This window comes from Pipistrellus hanaki (assembly GCF_964339955.1).
Source record: "Pipistrellus hanaki genome assembly, chromosome: 11".
NCBI lineage: Eukaryota > Metazoa > Chordata > Mammalia > Chiroptera > Vespertilionidae > Pipistrellus > Pipistrellus hanaki.
This window is the reverse complement of record NC_140513.1, coordinates 16239397-16262172: the sequence shown is the minus strand read 5'-3', so window position 1 is coordinate 16262172 and position 22776 is coordinate 16239397. Positions and strand designations below refer to the sequence as shown.

Here is a 22776-nt window from a genome sequence, read left to right as displayed (position 1 = left end):
TTTGATATTCCAGATGTGGCCATTCTAATGGATGTGTAGTAGATAATTTTTTAAATTACTTAAAAATCCTTCTGGCATCATTAAGAGTATAAAGAGCCTGTAGCAGGACATTGAGGCAAAGTAGACAAAGCCTACAAGAATATCTACAATTCCATAGCTTTATGTAGCAGGTGGCTGATGAAATTGGCATCTCCAGTAGACAATGTGGAAAGCTTCTTGCCTCAATACTATTTAAACCAGATGTGAGAACTGCAGGGTCTTTAAACTATAGCCACATTAGAATTTTCCATATGGTTTTTAGACGGATATCTTGATGCTGCCAGTGGGACTGGATGAACCATGAGTAAATGCTGAATTCAGGAATATGACCAACAGGTTAGAGGTCTCAGAACAGTTTTGTTCCATGGTCTGGAAAAGCCTCTGTAATGTGGTGGAGTATAGAAGATGATTTTTGACAAGGGGGTAGTATGATACAGAAGCAGTGTCGTAATCATTTGGGACAAGCAGAGAAGTGGGTGAAAGTGTGACATGTTGACTGAATGATTAAAAAAGTAATTGATCCAATGAATGGAAGTACTTGCATGTCTCTCTTGACTGGTATCTCCTTTGTTCTCTGGGAGAAGCTAGAACTCCTTAAAGAAGCCAGCAGGGTGTCCTCCCATTTGTCTACATCTCTCCTGCTTTATGTCTGTGGAAATGGCTTTTATAAATTCTATCACCCGACTTTCTTGCCCTCTAGTGTCCTGTTTGGTTTGGCTAATGGTGAGAATTTGCCAGAAATCAAAGACATATTCTATGAGCTTGTGGAGTCCCTCACCTAAAGATCTAAGCTTTCTCTCCAAATAGTCATCTCTGTCTACTAGTATAGATTCCAGTAACTGCTTTGGCCCTGAGGCCTAGAGATGGCAAAGATCAACTGTTTGTGGTTCATAGCTTCTGCATTAATTCTTGTGATTTCCCCACAATTTATCCCTTTGTATATCTCCCTTTAATCTATTTGAGTGAACCGGCTATTTCCTTTTGAAACCCAGCCAGCAGCTCAAGATATGTAGGATACAACTTTTACTATTTTGGTAGATAATTTTTCCTTTTGGAAGTTCCTGCTAGCATATAATTAAAAACTCTACTTTCTATTGTACATTCACTCAATTTTCTTCCCTCCACCACCACCCTCTCCAGTTTTCCTACTCCTGGACTCTCCCAGGCCCCATGGTAGTGCCACACTCCAGCAGCCCTACTCTATTTTTTAAAATATTTTTTAATTGATTTTTTTAGAAAGAGAAGAAGAGGGGGAGGGAGAGAGAAACATCGATGAGAGAGAAACATTATTGATTGACTGCCTCCTGCATACCCCCTATTGGGGATTGAGCCCATAACTTGGGTACGTGTCCTGACAGGGAATAGAACAGGTCACCTCTTTGTTTCATGGGTCACCGCTCAATCACTAGGCCATACGAGCTGGGCTCTACTTAATTTTTCATGTTGGAAATCTGGTATTCATCTTGACTTTATGACCAAATCTTTTCCATACTTGTCCCAACTTTATATATCCTTTCCTCTCCATCCACACTATTACAACCTCACTGTTTTTCATGTGTAATAACACTAGCCTCAAAGTTGATCTCTAAGAAATGAGCTCTGCTACACAAAAGCCAAATGGCCCCAGGTCATGAGCTATGGTCCTAAAGTTAACTCCTAAACTGGCTTAAACCTAGCCACATCACGGAATTCCTCCCTTTACAGTCCTTGCTGCCATTGGCCATTTTCCTACCTTTGTCCTACCAGTAACATCATCTGCTTATTGACCATTTCTGTTTTCAACACATCTATTTTGTTTCCTAGCATCACATTTCACTCTCTCTTCAGGAATGCTGCTTCCTTGGACTAATATATCACAAATAACCCTAGCCATTCAACATCTGTCATTTGAGAATCTAAGAAGTGCTAGAGAGAAAAAAAATTACACCAAGTGTATAAGTATCAGTATTAACTTCAGAGTGAACAACCTCAACTATGTGCTCTCTTATTCTTCAAAATTACTATTCAATTCTCTTTGACCTCACCTTCTACTTTGTAAAATTTCCCTACTCATCCCTTCCTTATCCTCTTCTATACATTTTCCAAAATCCTATGCTCAGGACTTCAGTTCCTCCTACCTTTCTTGAGACCTTGAACTATCTATTGTCTCTTTTCCTTCCTGTGTAATTTAACCCATTTTTCTCTACAGGGTTCTTTGCAGCACATCTTTGAAATAAATAAAAAATAAGTAATTTCTGTCTCCATCCAACCTCTCCCTTCAGCTACTACTTACTTTCTTCTTCCATTCATAATTACTCTTCTTGAGAGAATAATATTCACATACTGTCTCCTTTTCCTCACTTCTCATTCACTCTTTAATTTATAAATACCACTCTGTTTTCTCACCTTATGCCCTTCTGTTTCCTGAGACTGCCCTTTCGCAAGGTCATCAATTCCATCTAAGTGGCTAAATTCAATGGCAGCCTTTCAGTTCTTTCTTAGCTAACCTTTCAGTAGCATTCAACATGCTCCTGGGAAGCACACTCTCCTGGCAATGCTTTTTTTCCACCCTGCATTTTTGTGAAATGCTCTTATTTTTTTCTATCTCATTAGCTGCTTCTTGGCAATCTCTTTTTCTAGCTCTTTATTTATTACTGACTTTTAAAGCTTGGAATGTTTTATGGTTTATTTGTAGGGCTTACTCTTCTTTTAAACTCTCTCTTTAGCATATCTCATGTGATTCATTTTCATAGCTTTAATGGCTATCTCCATTCCCATGGCCTTTCACTGCTATTAGAATGAAGTTCTTCCTGAGACATACAAGATCCTGAACCACCCTTCCTACTTGCCTCACAGAGTTTGCCCTCTCTTTCTGTATTCCAAACACACTGACCTTCTTTCATTTCATCACATCATTGTGCTCCTTCACCTCCTGGTCATTTCCATATTCTCCCCCCACTACCTGTCACAGTCCACCCCAAGACCTCCCTAGTTTGGCTGTCTGACTTTTATTTATCCTGCAGGACATAACTTTAGTGACTTTTTCTCAGAGAAGCATTTTTTGAGTCCTCAGACTAGACCAGGTTCAATTTTATATACTTTTATAGTACAGTATCTCTACAGATTATAATTTAAATATTTATGTAACTGTATAATATCTGTCCCATAATCAGACATTAAAATACATTGCTTATATAGGTACTCAATACAATTTATTCATTAATTGGACAAACATTTTTTAAGAGTCCCCTTAATTTTATAATTTGTAGACCTCCAAATTTCTGATATATCTCTAATCAATATCCTAATAATTAGTGGGAGATTCTATCCCTTTTTCAAAATACAATCCCACAATATCTTTCTGACTGCCCGGGAGTTTTCTGGAAAGGGCAAACCATGTGGCATTTCTGACCCACTGTCTGCTGACTGGTGAGGCAGAGATTAGGTCATTGCCCTTTGTGATCATTAGAAGGGGCTCTTTGCCAAGCTTCACTGGATGTATGAGAGCTGGTGTAGACCAGGACAGCTTGATGATATGCTTGGTGATATGCTGACTCCAGCAGGAATGGGACTGGTCTCATCAGCTGCTGTGCAGCTGAATTCTGGTGTCTAGTTCAAGATGTGGCTCAGAATGATGCTGCTTGCTCTGAGCCTACTTACTAAGAGTCTTGGCCAGCTTTTGAGATAAAGAAGTAGAGACTAAAGGTAGCAAGATAAGCTTAATTGATGGCTGACTGTATTTTATTAAAGAAAAGACTTGCCTTCAACCCATATACTTTCCATATGCCCAGAAGGAAGTCAAATAACTGGCTAGCACCCAGTCTCCACTCTCTGTGGCTGAATGAGCCTACTATTGTAAGAAATAGATTTGCTTATATTATAGGATAGAAGGCCATTTTATAGCCAAATTCCAGAAACTGCAGCAAGAAACATAATTGGCTGACAGCCTTCAGTTGCCACATTTTGGGATCATGCCTAAGCCACACTCTCCATGAATTTCTCTTGGCCAGGGAGGGGTTCATTTTGAACTATCACTTTCCCTCGAATTCTGGATTCATTCTCTCCTCCCCGCCCCCCCAAACAGAATTTTGTCTTCCTTAGCTTTGAAGAGGACTGTGGTCATTTTAGTCTCAGGTCATGGTGAAATTTGAAGTAGGGAATAATTTTCTGGGGTTACTGGGTCTATAGGGTCCAGTTCCTTTTTTTTTATTATTAAGTATGTTTCTATTTATTTCAGAGAGGAAAGGAGAGGGAGAGAGAGAAACATCAATGATGAGACAGAATAATTGATCAGCTGCCTTCTGCATGCCCTACACTGGGGATCAAGCCTGCAACCTGGGTATGTGCCCTGACCAGAAAATTGAACCAATATGACTTACTGATTCATATAGCAATGCTCAACACTGATCCATGCAGGTGGGGCTATAATTTCTATTGGATTAAAAATGTGCACCATCTATATCTTGTTTGATGTTTTAGGGGGAAAGGAGAAGATGGAGAGTGCTCCCTCACACATCTGCCTCCTGGATTTTGAATGAGGAGGCCCCTTGATTGGTTTGCCTTGGATTTCCTTTTATTGATTGCTGCTCGTGATCCTGAGCTGAACTTTAGCTCACAAGTCTAAACCCAATTTCCAGAATCCTCTGCTTTATCTGGTGCTACTTATGGGAATGAGAGCTAGCCACACTGTTCATTCTGATTCCTGAGTTTCACATTTAAAGAATGAGCTCATCCTACTAATATCTAAATTTGCCATGAACTATGTGGCATTTGTTGAATATTCCCAGAGCAGAAATTTGATTAAATCGATATCCCTTCTATTAAAATTACATTGGGATTATTTTGATTGCAATTTAAGAAATCAAACCAATATAAGCTGAGCCAATATTAGAGAGAGGATTTATCAATTTAAGTAACAAGGATGCCAAATGATAGATCTGTATTTGCACATTGAATCTTGTAAATGGAACATGAATGCCTCCAACAGCCCTGGATTACCTGGCCCTCAGGTGTGATCTAAGAAGGAAGAGTGTATTTTGCAATATGTCCAATAATTTACCAGGGAGACCTTGAACTGACCAGCCTGAGCCATAAACCCATTTCTGAACCAATCATTATAGCTAAGTAGTAGAGGTATTTTATGTAGACAAATTATATAAATTATTTATATCTAGAGTATTAAAGAATCTCCTATAAATAATAAAAAGAAAAATGGCCTAAGAGGAAACTAGACAAAAACCATAGAAGAGAAAGATTAATAACAATAAATATATGAAAAGTTCTCATTACCAACAGTATTCAGTATAATAAACATAAATTAAAACAATAAAATACCAATTTTATTTTACTCAAAAGTAAGTGTTGATGAGCGTGTGGGGAAATTGGGTCTCTCACTGCTGGGAAGTAGTTAAATATAACATTATATATCCATGATTTAGAAGACAACATAGCCAATGGAATAATGAGGTAGTGCTGTATATATTAACATAGGAAAGTCTCCAAGACTTGTTGTTCAGTAGTAAAAGGTAATTCTCAAATGGCAATTTTAAAAGCCATTGGAGATATGCCTTAGAAGAACCTGCAGCAAAGAGTGCAATTTGCTGACAGCCCACAGCTGCCAACTCGGTGGATTCATGAAGCCAAAGAATGAAGATGCCACTAAGGCAAGAGGAAACAAATCTTAAAGTAACACAGTAAGTGCAATAATAGAGATGCATACAATATATTATGGAGGCCCAGAGGAGGCCACCTAACCCAACTTTGGGAAGATACATAATTTGGGGTCTGGGATGGCTCTCAGAAGGAGATGATGATCAAGCTGAGCTAGGTGTTAACTGGGTGGAGGGGAAAGAAAAAGCATTCCAGAGACTGAAATTGAATGAGAAATTTATAGAGGCAAGAAAACTGTATATACAGGGAACCACCAGTGGGTTACTAAGTTTTAAAATAAGAGGTGGGAATGGATTGTAAAAGATGAGGAGGCTAATAAGATAGGCAGTCTAGCAAAGCCTTCTACATAATATTAGGGAGGTTTGAATATGTTTTTATGAGATGAGGAGATACTAAAGGCTTTTGAACATGAGAGGCTATCTGAGAAGATTTTAGAGGATGGTAAGACACAAGGCAGAGAGAATGAGCAGGCTATCACTGTCGTTCAGAGAAGATAAATGTCTAAAAAAAAAAGAGGTTGGAATAGCACGACACTAGTTGAAATCCTAAAAGGGGAAGAAATCAAGGAATACTGAGTTGGTACAATCTGTAGGTATTGGTAATGGGTTGGTGTGGGAGGTGGCATGAGAGGGGGAGGAGTCACGATTAGATATACCCAGGGCTCTGGTGTGAGTGCAGGAGAGGTGGAGAGATGAATCAGAAGATCAGGCAAACTATACCTCAGAGAATACAGTGATGGTTGAAAATGGCATCTGATATTGTCCTTCTGCCACTGTCTTAAAAGGGATTCTAAAGGGATTTTCTTTCTCTTGTTCTTCCAGCCCTACACTTGCATTACTGGCCTAAGTGGATACTCACCAGCTGGCCGTGTCCATCATTACAGCCAAGTCTGAGAATTCCTGATTATACTTAGAGCCTGTGGAGCTGCTGACACGAACGGTCATTAGCAGATGACCCTTTTGTAACAAACTATGCTTTAAAATGTAAACTGTGGGGCATTCTGCTTGCATTGTCCAGAAGAAACTTTCTCCTGCCTGAGCCTGGATTAATCATGAGAGAGCTCGTCAACATTCCACTGGTACATATTCTTACCCTGGTTGCCTTCAGCGGGACTGAGAAACTTCCAAAAGGTGGGTGTGAAAACTCTTATCTTCTTGTTGCCTTGTCATAGTTCTAAACTGTGTGTGTGTGTGTGTGTGTGTGTGTGTGTGTGCGCGCGAGCGCACACGCGTGTGCACTTGCTCTGCTCACGACTGATTCACATAATGGTGGACCTCAGTTTTAGTTGGTAAAGTATGGGTGGAGTGTGTGGAGAAGGAGAAAGCTATATAAATAAGCAATTGATTGATGGTCTCCTTTCTACCCGTTTCCTTCCCTGCCTTAAAGTCTGCAGTAAAAACTTTAGCCTGCAGAGCCCTCATTCAAAGAGGAAACATTAGCAGGTAGAAACCTTGGACTGCAAGATATCAAGATCCATTTTGTTTATGTTTATGTCAAGCTTCAGGGTGGTCTAAATGGATGATGAAAACCTTTTAACTCGGGAATATAATCAACCCTACTCCCAGACATCCAGAGTGTTCACTCCTGAATGAAAAAATCAATTTCATTTTCACTTTTAATTTTACAAAACACTTCCTAAATATTTTAGTTACTAAAAAAAATCAGAATTAGGGAAAGATACATACAATTTGCCTACTTAATAAAAGCCTAAAGACAATGGATTCTCAATAACTTTGAGGCCCCGTAATGATTTGGCTTGGCAAGAGACTGTGAACGTTTTTTTTTCAGAGCCTTTGGAATGTACCGGAAATAACACCACCTCAGGGGAAAGGAAAGCAACTTAAGAAACTGACAAACACCTGTTGCAGTAGCAAGAATGTCCACAGTGATATGGGTTCTGGCCAGTGTATTATGAAACTGAGACTAGTGAATTTCAAATCAGGAAGAAAGACTGGAAAATTCTGTGATTTGCAAAGGGACTGAGGGCTGCACTGAAATCTTTTTTCATGAGAAAGCAGATTGAATGGTATCAATTAAAGATTTTTTACAAATTAAATGTATTACAGTAGCATAAAAAGACTTCTGTGATTTATGACACTCTCACATGAATTATTTTCCCTTTATATGCCACTTTATCAGAGAACTGGACATGCTTTTGTATAGATATGTGAAGGTAGTATCTGTATGTAGATGGTAAATGTAGCTTTTGATTTTATGGTTCACTAAAATTTCTGGAGCCACAATGTTAAGATTCACATGCCAATATGATACAGCTTTTTTCATAGCTTGATTTCATATACTTTTGTTTTCTATTTTACATAAGCAGAATGATATCTTCAAATGCATTTAAACATTTAATTGCCAATTAATATGCTGCGGTATCTCCAGATAAAAGATAACCTCCATCTTTTCAAATAGCTAATAATAGCCAGAAAGATTTAACATCAGCTTCAGATTATTTTCATACTTCCTTTCATACAACGGATGTTCAGTAAGATAGCACCTGGATGTTAGGACTTATGGATTATGTCTTATCTGTGCTATTCTAAACCCCCAAGTTATATAGAATGACATGGTGGAATGCTAAAATGTAGTAAAATTCATTCTTATAAGAAGCAGGACAATTGATTTTGATGGTTCAAATTAGAATTAGGTATATACACAAAAATTCCCAACCTCTTTATATGAGCAACTCCTAATTTATATTTTAGAAATAAATGATTTTCACTTTCCAAATTTTAGAGATAAAGCCCTTAGTTCACACTTATTTCTATTTTGAAAACTTCAAAATATCAACCTTAGTAAAAAAAAAAAAAAAAAAAAACAAGCCTAGCAGAGCAAAGATATATTAACTACATACCCCAGTTCTGAGAATAAACATTATAATGAAAACACAGCCCTTAAAATTATAAATGATGAAATGCATAAAACATGTTGTTCCAAACAAAACACAATAATGTGCTATTATTTTAATATTATTTAACATAATAAAAATATTCTACATAAACCATTTCATAGTTGATACTTTTATTTTTGTCAGAAGGCAACTTTTAAGAAAGGTTTTTAGACTGAATCCATTTTTCCTAAGTCTTTTATCATGAATGAATCAGGATAATAGTATTTTACTCTGCCTAATAGTATTTTACAAAATAGACTGACATTTAAAATAGTGCAAATGTATTCAGTTGATTCTTTTCTGTCAGCATGCTATTTCCTTAATAAAATAACCAACTTTGTAAAACTAATAGCTTATTGTTTGGTTTCAGTTTAACCAAGATTCCTAACATTCAAAGACAAGAAAAAAAGTCACTCCTTTCTGAATCATGTTGACTAGTGATACTTTCGACGATGAACTCAATATCATAACCCACAAGTAGGAGAACTTTACAAACAATCATGTATGAAAGTAGCCAATGTTTCACTGAATTGCTTACCTACCACATACTTCAAAAATATTTAATGCTTTATCATGAAGTATTAAGTGCATAGCAGAATTTAAAGGGTGGGAGTACAGGAATTCACATAAGCAGCACTGAATTTCTATAACATGCACAAAGAGCTCCTGTTTACACTCCATTCTTAATATTACCCCATTGACTAGCATACTAGAAATTTTTTAATCTGAGTGGTTTCCTTTAAGATATTTGAGTAACCTCTTCTTCTAAATCATATGTATACAGGGATAGGATTCACAGATCCGACATATGACTAATTCAGAACGGGTACACCTGTCATCAAAATCCAGGACACTAAGTCCTGGATGAATGTTTAATAGTGACGTGCATTGTAAGAGTAACTATTGCATGTTTGGGGAAACACAAGTTGCTTTAGGTATTACTTACCTCAAAGAACAGAAAAAAAATGAAATGTCAAGATTTCTATCATATTTCCAAAGGTGAAGTAGGCAACTTAGCAAGGAAGTAGGACTTGGTGGTCATTGAGGGAAAGTGAAAAGGGAGTAGAGGACTCAGGAAGATGAGTGGAGTTGACCAGAGAATGTAGGACTTCTTGGACCATGCTGAGAATCTAGCTGGGGCTGGGGACAGCACCTTTATCTGGCTCTGACCTGCACCATGGTTTCACTTTATCTGACAATCGGGTATGAACATAGGAGCTGCAAGGACAGCTGGCTGGATTAGTACATGGTTGGTGCTCCAGGGTCAATGCAGCCAAAGAACTACAGAGTAAGAGAGTTTCAATTCTATGGCAACACACCATGGAGTATAGGTTGAATAATGTTGAAAGTGAAATAAGGACATTTAAGGCCTGGAGAAATGTTTACCAGTGCTCAACATATAATGTTAGGTACTAGGCTAAGGATTGTCAGTGACTATTAAAAGGGTCACTCCTGAGCACATGCACGTAGGATGGATCCCTATGAGATCACGTCTTCACCCAAACGAAAGCCCTCAGAAGAAGCAAATTGAGAAATTCTAACGGGCTGAGCCAGAACTCTTACCTGTGACCAATGTCATTCCTGAAGGACCAAGAGTGTATTCTGAGACAAAGAATTAATGATACAGTATTTATAAGTGATTGAGATTATCCATAAACTTTAGAAATTCCAAAGCATCATAATAAAAAAAAATAACTTATGTTATTACATCACCAGTAGAATAAGTGTGTTAAGTTTCCAAGACATGCCAAGTGATGAGCTATATTGCATACTCTCTTTCTTTGGGGCCTTTGGAAATTTTCCAATCCCAAGGCATTTTCTCATAGTGATAATACAATACTGTAATCATGATGTTAGAAAAACCTGAATATTTTCCAAGTCTGAGCCAAAATTTTACTAAAACAGAAGGGAGCAAATACACCGGACTTCTTTGTTTACTCACTCGGTCACGTTAATCAGCAACTATTCTGGCAGAAGTTGGTATGTCAGTGACCAACGTGCTAGAGCCCACAAAAGGGTGACATATTGCCCTCCTCATCTAGCAGCTAGTATTCAAGTTAAGTTGCTCTTTGGGTTTGGGAAAGGGTTGTATTCATTGTCATGTATTTGTTATTCATGTGGTCCTTGTATTGAGGGAAGAAATAGTGCTCTATTATAAACAGCTCTGGCTGAGATGAAAACTGAATAGTAGAATGAAAGTAAACAAGGGTCTGCTGAGTCAACAAGCACCATTAAATACAACTATGTGATAGTGTCAGTAAAATTTTAAAAGCAGATTTGTTTAGATAATTTTGGAATACGGACAAAATGGACTTAACCAACTATATTCTGCTGAAAGAAATTGATATTGGTGTAAATCTTATGACCCCTTCTCAATCTCTAATTAGTAATATGCTGAAGACATAAAGACATGGTATGGTTTAGTTAAAAGATGGGAACATTACACCAATTTTAACCTTGAAATTCAGCTCTATCCATTTGTACTTTTGTTATATTTAGGCAAGTTATACAACCATTCATAGCCTCTATTATTTCTCATCTGCAAATGAGAATGAGAATGCTATCTGTTTTTACATTTATATTATGATATAATATTTTATTCCATTTTTTACATATCCTTTAAAATATGTATCATGATAAAATTATTTATACAATTCTGCTTCCTGCCACTTTTACTAAACACTAGATCATGCACTCATTCTATATTATCAATACTCCTCAAAGTGCCATTTGCAGTGACTATAAGTGGCATTCTGGTTAGATAAGAGTTGCTCGTATCTCTTAGATATCTGCTTCTCTAAAATAAAAGCCCTGATTTGCTACATTTGTTGATTTCTGTAGTGTAGATACTCCAACCACAGTTAATTTCAAGCTACCGACACTCTCTTTCTCTCCTCCCTTCCCCCCTTCCTCCCTCCCTCCCTCCCTCCCTCCCTCCCTCCCTCCCTCCCTCCCTCCCTCCCTCCCTCCCTTCCTTTCTTCTTTCTTATCTCCTCCTTTCTTCCTTTCTTTTCTCCTCCTCCTTTTTCTTTTGATTAAAACACTTCAGTCCCTCCTTTTCTCTTGCTGCTTTGGAAGTTTGGTTTTGCATCTATTCTTTTAGTGGCAACCATTAATAATTTTTGTACTATATTCCCTGTGCTGTACTCATACCCCTGTGCTATTTTTATAACTGGTAATCTGTACTTCTTCATCCCTTTCACCATCTTGCCCCTGTCATGTGGCTTCCATCTGTACCTTCTCTGGATCTAGGAGTTTGTTTCTTCATTTATTTTGTTTTTTGGATATGGGTACCATATGATTACACTTACATGTGAAATCAAAGAAACAAAATAGTGATAAAATTTTAACACATGCCTTAAAAAACCAGACATTTTTCTCCCCATGTTTGTAGTTACTCAATATTGCTGCCATTTTCCTCTTTATGGTAATGAGTTTAACATATTTTAACTATCCACTGAAAATCTTCCCTGAATTTTCATCTTATAATTATTTATCTATAATTTTAGTTTCATTTTTTAAAACACAAAAATTAGTGATTTACTTTTCAAATATTCCATAATAAATTAAAATTGGAATCATATTTTACCACCATCCTTGCTTACTATTGTCATCTCTCATCCCTTTCTTTTGGGTACAAGTTATTTCTTACTAAGCTTATATACTTCCCCAACTGTTGCACAGGTCTGTGAGTGGTAAACAATTTCAGTATTTGCCTGTCTTTATTTTATCTTCATTTTAAAATTATTATCTAAGTTGACTATAGAATTCTAGGCTAATCGTTATTTTATCTCATCACTTTAAAGGTATTAATCCATTGCATTTTTCCTATCAATTGTTGCTGAATAACCTCATGTCAGTCTAAGTGGCATTTCTATTAAGGTGATTGATCTTTTCTTTATAATAGGGTTTAAGATTTTCTATCTTTAACTTTTTATAGATTTAATCCAACATATGTAGGGCTGAATTTATTATTCTTTATCTGGCTTGGCACTTGATATAACTTTCCATCTGAATATTCATGCTTTCTTTTCAATTTTGAAAAATGATCAGGTATGTATCCCCTTACAAATTGCTTCTCGGCCATTCCCTCTGTTTTATTTTCCTGGAACTTCCATTAGAAGTGCCTGCCAATCTATGTTTTATGTTCCTTAACTAGTTTTTAATAACTTTCATTTCTTTGTACTGCATTCTGTATATTTTAATGGTATTTCAATGGAAAATAGTGGCCTTGATACCTATATATGTGATTTTACCTAAAATTTTTGCTCTCATTTGAGCTACTCTTTCAACCTTCTAAAAATATATGCCTTTTATAAAGGCCTCAGAAATACAGTCTGGATCATTTAAATAATGTATCAGTAAATATGCTAACTCTGAGGAGAGAAAGAGCTCTAAGACATGGTTCCTGACCTAATGCTCAAGGTTTTTATAATTGAGTGGAACAAAGTCATAAAGATTATTTTAATAGTGTCCATATGACAAGTCCTATAAGAGTGACATATACAGGATGAACTAAGGTTAAAGAAAAGGGCATTTGGCATTAACAAGTCAGGGAAATTGGGAAGACATGATGATCAAACAGGATTTTAAGAAAAGAGTAATATTAACAAGGGAGATTCGAGCTAAGTGAGACACTCACAACTAACATTTTCTATTTTCCTTCACTCTCAGCCCATGAGTTTGTCTTTGAATTCGAAAAAATAAGGTTATTTAGATAGAGTAGGTGTGTCTTTCATGGCCAATGTACCAGTTCTTGGTGTTTCCTGAAGCTGTCACCTACTACCCCACATGTTCACTGGGTTTTCATAGGTACTTTGTGTTTCAACTAAAACGACCATATAATTTATTGTCCTAACTCAGGTAATTTGGGAATAAAGGGGGCACTATTGATAATTACATCAGGAGACCAGGTATACCTGATGATTATAGCTGATCATCTTATGTTTCTATCCTACCTTGTCATCTAGATTGTGGGTCCTAATAAGACACATCTTTTTGCTTCTAGTCATTACCCCTAGTCCCTCCACCCTCCCCCTCAGTTCTAAGCAACCACTAATATATTTTCTGTCTATAGATTTGTCTACTCTGGACATTTCATAGAAATGGAATTGTATAATAGAAATGGAATTGTATAATATGTTGTCCTTGTGGCTGATTTTTTTCTTCGTCACTTAGCTTACTAATATTGTTTCCAAGGTCTGTCTATGCTGTAACATATATCATACCTCATTTCTTTTTATTGTTAAATGGTATTGAATAAATTACATTTTGTTTACATATTAATTTGCTGGCAGATACTTGGGTTGCTTCCACCTTTTGGTTATTACGCGTAATGCTGTAATTAAAATGAGTGTACAAAAATGTATTTGAGTCCCTGATTTCAATTTTCTTAGTTAAAATACCCAGAAGTGGAATTGCTGGATCATAGAATAATTACATGTTTAATGTTTGAGGATCCACCATACTGTTTTTCACAGTGATTGTACCATTTTATATTCCAACCAACAATACACAAACATTCTAATTTCTCCATGTCCTCACCAACATTTGTTGTTTATTTATTTATTTTTTAGTACAGCCATTCTATAGGGTATGAAGTGGTATCTTTTGTGGTTTGATTTGCATTTCCTTAATAGCTAATGATAATGAGCATCTTTTCATGCTATTATTGTCCATTTGTACACATTCTTTGGGAAAATGTCTATTGAAATCCTTTGCCCATTTTTTAAAATTTGGGTTATATATCTTGTATTATGGACTTTTTCCTGATCTAGTCATATGCAGATGTGAATTCCCTATAAATCAGATGAAGCTTAAACTTCAGAGTCTCTCATTCTTAGGAGCCCCTTTTAAGACCCTCAGTGGACTCAAAAATGTGGTCAGATAAACATATTTTTTTAATAAAATGTGGAGAAAATTATTTTTAAACAATTGTTAACATTGTCATCTGACTTTCCACTCTGACTTCTCTTCAGTCATACTTCTGTTCAAGTTGACTGGTGGTGAAGTGGCCATAGACATTTTATATTCATAATTTGATATACTCTTCCTTAAAGAGGGCACCCAAATTATATATCTTTGGGCTTTATAAAACCTGGACCTGTCTCTATTGTCTTAAGAGCCTTCTTTTTTTGATACTCTAATACCTTGTTTGGAAGTAGAAACAAAAGTCTCTATATAAAATTTTCCTTCCTTTTGGCAAATTTCTGCTAAGCTAAAATGTAATTCTTATTTGGGTATATGATGGTCTCTGACTGCTTACAGAAGTTAGTAAACAGCTCTCATGTTATTTCTCCTCTCCTGTTAGCTCCTGTCATCACCACTCCTCTTGAAACAGTGGATGCCTTAGTTGAAGAAGTGGCTACTTTCATGTGTGCAGTGGAATCTTATCCCCAGCCTGAAATTTCCTGGACTAGGAATAAAATTCTCATCAAGTAAGTATTCTGCCTTTTCTGGTAAGAATGCCAATACCGCCTTGCAATAATATATCTTGACATGAATGCAACCACAGCTCTTGGCAGTATTAAAGTTCACCTTCTATGACATGTAAAATGCAAATGTACTCATTTTATAAATGTAAGATCTGAACTTCAGTGAGGTTAAGGGAATTGCTGAAAGCAAAACAGTGATTTAATTAACATGGGGAAGTCAGGACTATTTGCTTCCTTGTATCCCAAAGAACTAGAACTATGCCTGGCACATGCTGGGCAGTCACCAAATATTTGCTTAATGTATGCATAAATACTCAGTTAATTTACTTATGTAATCATTTAACCCTTTCTGCTAGTTGCGTGTGTGTGTGTGTGTGTGTGTGTGTGTGTGTGTGTGTGTGTTTTCATTATCCAGCTGCTATTTCCCATTAATTGTGGGAATATGACTCTATATCTTGGTAATAATATACTTTCCTGAATAAAGTAAACTTTACCTTTCATCTTATCCAGACATCCCCATTTCTGAAAGACTCAATACTGCTTTGATTATTGGAGCCCAGCAAAGATTAGAATATAATGTTAGCTTTATATTACTAAATAAGATTATTTTGTTATTCAGAATTCACTTGTTTCCTCTGACCTTCAATCTACTTCCTCATTGACAAGGCATCTATCTGATCAGTTCACCACAGCCCAAAAATCACAAGTGAGGCTCTAACCTGGCATTTTCCTCTGTGACCTGCAGGCTCTTCGACACCCGGTACAGCATTCGGGAGAATGGGCAGCTCCTCACCATCCTGAGTGTGGAAGATAGCGATGATGGCATTTACTGCTGCATCGCTGACAATGGCGTGGGAGGAGCTGCGGAGAGCTGCGGGGCTCTGCAAGTGAAGATGAGTGAGTGAAAAAGACAATCATCTATTGATTTAATTTTTTTAAATCTCTAATGTAGAAAGTATTATAGATGTCCCCTTTTTTCTCCCCTTGACCCCTCATAGCCTGTCCGCACCCTCTGCCCAGGCCTTCAGCATCCTATTGTCTGTGTCCATGGGTTATGCCTATATACATACAAGTTCTTTGGTTTCATCTAAGATTTTAAAATTGACTTGGTACATTTTGGAACAGGCAGTAAATAGAGCCTCCCACATACCTAGAGGTTCAGAAGTTAGACAAGTTCAAGTTCAAAACACAACCTTGAGGCAATTAATTCTACACCTCTTCTTTTTTTAAATATATTTTTATTGATTTCAGAGAGGAAGAGGAAGAGAGAGAGATAAAAACACCAATGATGAGAGGGAGTCATTGATTGGTTGCTTCCTGCACACCCCCAACTGGGGATCAAGGCTGCAACTGACTGGAATCGAATCTGGGACCCTTCAGTCGATAGGCCGATGCTCTATCCACTGAGCAGAACCAGCCATGGCAATTCCACACCTCTTATTCCTGCCATCAACCACCACCCTGAAGGCAAGTCGCAGGCCCTGTCCTCTCCATTTTCTTGCCTTCACACAGCTCTTTGCTCCACCTGGACTTCTTTCACCAAGGAACTACTCTTACTTTTATACTTTGTGCCTTTACAACAGTTTCATTACAAGCATCTACCCTCATCTTTGCTTTTTTTTTTTAATCTCTAACCTCGTCAGGTTAAGATACTGTCTTATTTCAAGTTTGACTCTCTTAAGTGACTTTTCTGCTTAAATGGAGGATGTTGTTCCTCCCCAACACAAACACACACACACACACACACACACACACACACACACACACTCTTCATGGCCACAAGGCTAGCAAGTATTCATGGCTAACCTCCCAGCCATCATTTAAGCAATGATATTGGGTATTCTTGTGCAAAATCTTTCCTCTCTTGAGGATCTGTGCCAATCTGACCAACTCTACTCATCATGTCATCTATTCACTTATAAGCACCCACTGCATTTATAAAGACTTGATTCCATATTTATCTTTCTATCCACCCCTACTCTTGCTGTCATCCAAGGGAATTTTAACAGTCATGAAACAGAACCACTAGCCATTTCATCCTTATAATTCCTTGACTTCCACAAGTCCAGTGGAGTTTGTCTTAACTCTTTAGCCTACCCAATCAATGACCTGTCACCTCCCAGGAAAGGAACTGTATTTACAATCTTAGACCCTAGTATGTCACATCTTGGATATAAACACTTCCATTTCCATCTCTGCTTGCTGAGGGAAGCAGTTTCCCAGACTTATGATATGCTTCCAAATAGAAAGCACAAACTCCATCTCTTTCTCAGCTAAGAACAGAGTCTATCTCTCTCACTCCCTTAGCCCCACTACACACTGTCACCAACATGGTCATGTTCTTTTACCCTTGACTCCTCTCTGTTCCCTCTCCACTTACCCCAAATGGGATTTTATGCCTTCCAGACTTAGTTCTCTCCCCAACCTGATGTTGTATCATCAAGTATTCCTTTTCTTACCAGAATCCTCAAGTCTCATGACCTCCTTTGTTTTCTCTCATTTGACATCATGCTACTGATGGGAGGAGAGGGGCTCAGGAACCACATAAAAAGGCATATTGGCAACATAAGTACCACAGAGACCTTTTTGTTATTATTGTTGATTTTCATCATTATTTATTTTTACTTTATATCTTTCTATTTTGTTGTTACTGCTTTGTTGGAAGGAATCATTAGCTGCTTTTCAGTGTGAGCATGTGAGATATATGTTCTGAATCTTTGCATGGCTGAAGTCTTTACTTTGTTCTTATTCTTAGATAATAATTTCAGGACAGAATTAGAGTTTAAAAAGGCTTCTCCCTAGTTTTTTTTGTGTTTTTTGTTTTGTTTTTGTAGACAATTATTCATTTTCATATGATATTCTCACAGATGAGAAATCTTTTTCTTATTTCTTTATAGGTAAATCCGATGTTAATCTTTCTTTAAAATTTTAGGATTTTTCTTTTTACTTCTAAATTTTTCTCATATTCACAAGAATATGTTAGGTGTGTGTGTTCCTTTATTGTTACTATTTAGTTTTAGGTGGACCTTTTTTTTAATCTAAAGACCAAAGGTAGGCTTTTTATTTTTTTCAAAATGAGATACACTATTTTTACTTCTCATTCTCTTCATTCTATCATATTCTCAAACTCTTAATTATTAAACATTAAGTATCATTTTTTTCCATTTTCTCCTTGTATTTTCTACATCTCTATCTTGATATTCTACCGTCTTCAAGATCCATATCATGAACTTGGTCTTCAATATGACTATTCTGTTATTCTTCCCATACACTGATTACTTTGATCTTAAAAAATGCATATTTTTAATTTCTAAGAATTACTTCTTTAATTGCTCCTTTTTTGGATAGCAACTCTGCATGTCACAAGATACAATATAAACTCAAGTCTCTCTGTAAGGTTATTACTAAAACATTGCTAAAAAATATTTTCTACTTTTTCCTACTTTATTTCTGTTTTCTTCAGGATAAGTTTTTATTTTATTTTAGTTCTTATCTTTTGCATTCATGTCTATTCTCAAATGCCTATTAATCTTTTATGTTTGATTATACTTATAAATGAAGTCCTAGACCAGCGATCAGCAAACTCATTAGTCAACAGAGCCAAATATCAACAGTACAACAAATGAAATTTCTTTTGAGAGCCAAATTTTTAAAACGTAAACTTCTTCTAATGCTACTTCTTCAAAATAGACTCGCCCAGGCCATGGTATTTTGTGGAAGAGCCACATTCAAGGGGCTAAAGAGCCATATGTGGCTCACGAGCCGCAGTTTGCTGACCACAGTTCTAGACTAATTAAAATAGGTACCTAGTGGGGCTAGGAGGACATTGTGGAGAAGCTGATTTTGGGGGTTCTGTGAGTAAGAGGGTAGGGGTGAACCTCAAGCAGAAAAATTAAGGAAGTTGGTATTTTCTCATTTGCTGAATAGTAAAGGTTCAATTTTGAAGGCAGAACACATTTAAGTATTTTACTACTTTGTGGTACTACCTTTCCTTTCACTGTTTCTTACAATCTCTCTGGCACTAAATGTTCTTTATATTGGTCCTATCCTAAATCCTCTTCTTTTCTCTGTCCTCTCCTTAGGAAAGCTCACCCACTCATGAGAGTATACACTGGTATGACCATCCCAATTGCTAAAATTTTGGAATGCTTTCACACTGTTCGGTAAAGAGCTGCTTCCTAAGAGACCTTCCCTCCCCCCTCCCCCCACCTAGTCTCTGCCCCCATCACTACTCCAACTACTCAAGGGCCTCCCCCAGGAGTTCCCTCTCTTAACTTTCTTATGGATCCTGCTTCAACAAGATGACAAGTTCTGATTCATCAATGCTCATGGCTCCACCCGAATTATGTTCCTTTAGAGTGGGGAATCCATGACTCCACATTAATACTCAATTTATTCTTAGTGTGCTTTATTTTCAATTTCCCACAAGGATTCTCCTCACCTCTCACCCAATAGGTCTATTTCCCTGAGCAGATAACACTGATTTGCTTTAAATCAAGACTGTATGCCTAAGATATTATCTGGGACTCAGGTTTGCCCTAGGAATCAGTTTAGGGAACCTTTGGTTATATCATAGGGAAAGTGACAGAATTGATAATTTCCTATATCATGTTTTAGAGCCTGTCTTGTATTATTGCCACAATGCAGGATCATCTATCATCTCAACTCTGAATGGCAATAAATATCTAGATTGAAAATGAGTAGACCATGAAGTCTTCGCAAATATCACTCACAACCACCCCAACGCGCGCCCCCCACAAACAAAACCAACACATACATGCAAACACACAATTGAAATAGAAGGAAAAACAACTTTATGTCATGCTCTCCTCAAAGGAACAAACTGATATGGCACATGACCTAAGAGAAATAAAGTGCATCTATTTCTCAATCCTCTGTTTTGTATCTGTAACATAAGGTTATTAAAGAAATAAATTTAGTTTTCATTATTTTATGAATATTTTAAGTAGTAAAATAACTGGTGTCCTGAACTTATCAATTCTTCTATATATGAGATTTAATAACTTCTTCCTCTGAAAGCTTGAACAAAAATTAGCTGACATAAACTATTTCTTCTGAAAGAATTGGTTTAAGAATATTTCATAAAATGATAAATTACCCTTCTTTGCTTTGCAGAGTAGATTAACCATAAATCACATGACAGAATCTGATTACTAATATAATAATATCTGGTTTACTTTCTAGAGGATAAATGTACCTAATTTTTTTTAGTCATCAAGTTTAATAGTCCAATGAAGATGGAAACTAAATGGAAAGTAGGTCATAACTCAGAATTATATTAAAAAATGTAAGCTTAAATATTTTTTTCAAATTTTTTCATGTCTGTGTCTATGAATTAAATTATGTTGAATTGTTATAGTGACAGGTAATTTTAATAAACTTTTTGTTAACTATCTTTTAAAGTGAAGAATATTGTAACTTCAAGCTAGTATGTTTCATAAATTTGTATTTTTCAAGTTTTTAATAAAACAGAGATAACCTAAACTTAGAAATGACTTCTGCTTGTTATCCACTAAAAGACTGCTCTAGCACTTAGTAAATTTTATACTCTAATATGCCTAAAATTGTTCTTAAAATGGATATGTAGAATTAAATAGAAAGTTTAATTCTAAATATCCATTCTAAGAAGCTCTAAGTTTAATAAAGTCATATTGTCTTGTTAATTTTGAATGTTTGTTTCCCTTTAGAACCTAAAATAACTCGTCCTCCCATAAATGTAAAAATAATAGAAGGATTAAAGGCAGTTCTACCATGTACTACAATGGGCAATCCCAAACCATCGGTGTCATGGATTAAAGGAGATAGTGTTCTCAGGGTAAGTGATTATTGTGTTAAAACATAAAACATATTTTGAAATACAACAATCCATAGCAAACTCCATTATACACTTACAAATTTTAAGGCAAACCAGCTGGGGCTGGCTACGGAAAAATGAGATGGGTACCTGTAGTGTCAGGGAGGAAAAAGGAAGCAAAGCAAAAGCAAAGCAAGAGGCTTTTTTGTTGGCTGGTTCAACACTGGATCATAAAGACTTACAAAATAAAAAAGATGGAACTAAAAGCCATGCTTTAGACCTGATGTACAGTTTCTGGGAGGAGAGAGAGAAATGAGGTTTGGAAGAAAAGGAATGAGAACACTCGGGAGTGGAGTTAGAGCATGTAGACTCAAGTCTGATGAACAAGCATACATCTTGACAAATACTCCAATCACAAAGAGTAGTCAAAAGTCATTATTTGCATGCTTATTTTGCACTGCTTTTGTATATTATTCTTACATAATAGAATATTCCATAGGGGATTCATACACACACACACACACACCCACAAGTCAAATAATCCAATATCAAATCAATTAGTGTTTTTAGAATTTAAAATAAAACACATATTAAATATTTTGTGGTAATCTATATGCTTCTCTAGCTTTCCTTTTCCTATAAATATTGGTGCATTTCCAACAATAAAAGCAAGGGGTGGCTCTATAAATGTTACTGAATTTAGAGTCCTAGAAGATAAATTTTTTAATTTGGATATGGTTTTTAGGAAATCAAATAAGCCTTGGTGTAATCAGGTGATGAAAGAAAATAAAAATAAACTAAACGTATGTGATGATTATTAAAATTAATTTAGGTAACCTTGTACTATCTCATTTACTATCAAATATTATACATTATAGGTGCCAAATATAATTGTTCAAAATTATATTTTTGATGATAACAATCATGACAATAACTTGATGAAATGTGTCCTTGATAGAGCCATGGACTTTTTAAAATTCATGTCCCTATCCCTGGCAGGAAAATTCCCGCATTGCAGTTCTTGAATCTGGGAGTTTAAGGATTCATAACGTGCAAAAGGAAGATGCAGGACATTATCGATGTGTGGCAAAAAACAGCCTCGGGACAGCATATTCCAAATTGGTGAAGCTGGAAGTTGAGGGTAAGGAGCTGCATTCCTTCCACTGAGTGCTATCAAGAGGGCCTCAAGTTCTGCTGTGAAGGTTCTACTGTATGTAGCTGGCGAAAGTATAGGTGTAGGTAATTCAGTTCCCTGAACTGTTCCAGATATTAGACTCTAAGATCAAGACTGTGAAAGGAATAACTAAAAAAAAAAAAAAAAAAGAAAGAAAGAAATTTTCATTGGAATAGTAAGTCATATTCCATCTATTGCCTACAATCACAGGTAATTTTTACCAAAACAAATTAAATTCACTATGATACTAAAACTAAAGGACAGTACTTTAGAATTTCTGACTGGTATGGACAAGTCTCCCTGGTTAATAAATTTGAAGACATTTGATCTTTTGCAGTTTGTAGACATGACTGAAAATGTTACCAAAGAAAATAATGTTTTTCTCAAACTGTATTGTTACAAAGCATTGAAAAAAACAACCTCAGAATGAATAATCAAAAACAGTTCTACTTCCATGAGATATATTGTTAAAATATATTTTTCATATTTAAAATGACCTATAATCAACTAATTCAACAATTCTCTGTGAAAGTGCTTCACTGAGAAATCAGAATCCACATAGGACTAGTTGTTTTACCCATTTGGTTGTCAGATCCTTCTTGACCTAAAATTATAGCACATTTTGCTTAAAAATAGAAGCCACCAGCACACCTGTGCTAGGTGAGCGAAGTGAATGCAAAATCCTTCCCAGCTCTTCCTGTTACAAGTTATTAAATTGACCTCTCTGGTTCCCAATTTTCTCATCTGCAGAGTGGAGTTTGTTGTGAGT

At 36.3% G+C, this 22776-nt stretch overlaps 1 protein-coding gene across 1 annotated transcript in view; it reads left to right on the top strand.

Annotated features, from left to right (window-relative positions):
* The first annotated feature begins 6364 nt into the window (after nt 1-6364).
* The window catches only part of MUSK (muscle associated receptor tyrosine kinase), a 63841-nt gene continuing 47429 nt past the window's right edge, over nt 6365-22776 (top strand). Inside the window, 5 exon segments of the mRNA XM_084899289.1 lie at nt 6365-6818; nt 14895-15021; nt 15764-15915; nt 20727-20854; nt 21833-21974. Of these exon segments, the coding sequence (XP_084755415.1) occupies nt 6740-6818; nt 14895-15021; nt 15764-15915; nt 20727-20854; nt 21833-21974 (628 nt within the window). The 5' untranslated portion in view covers nt 6365-6739.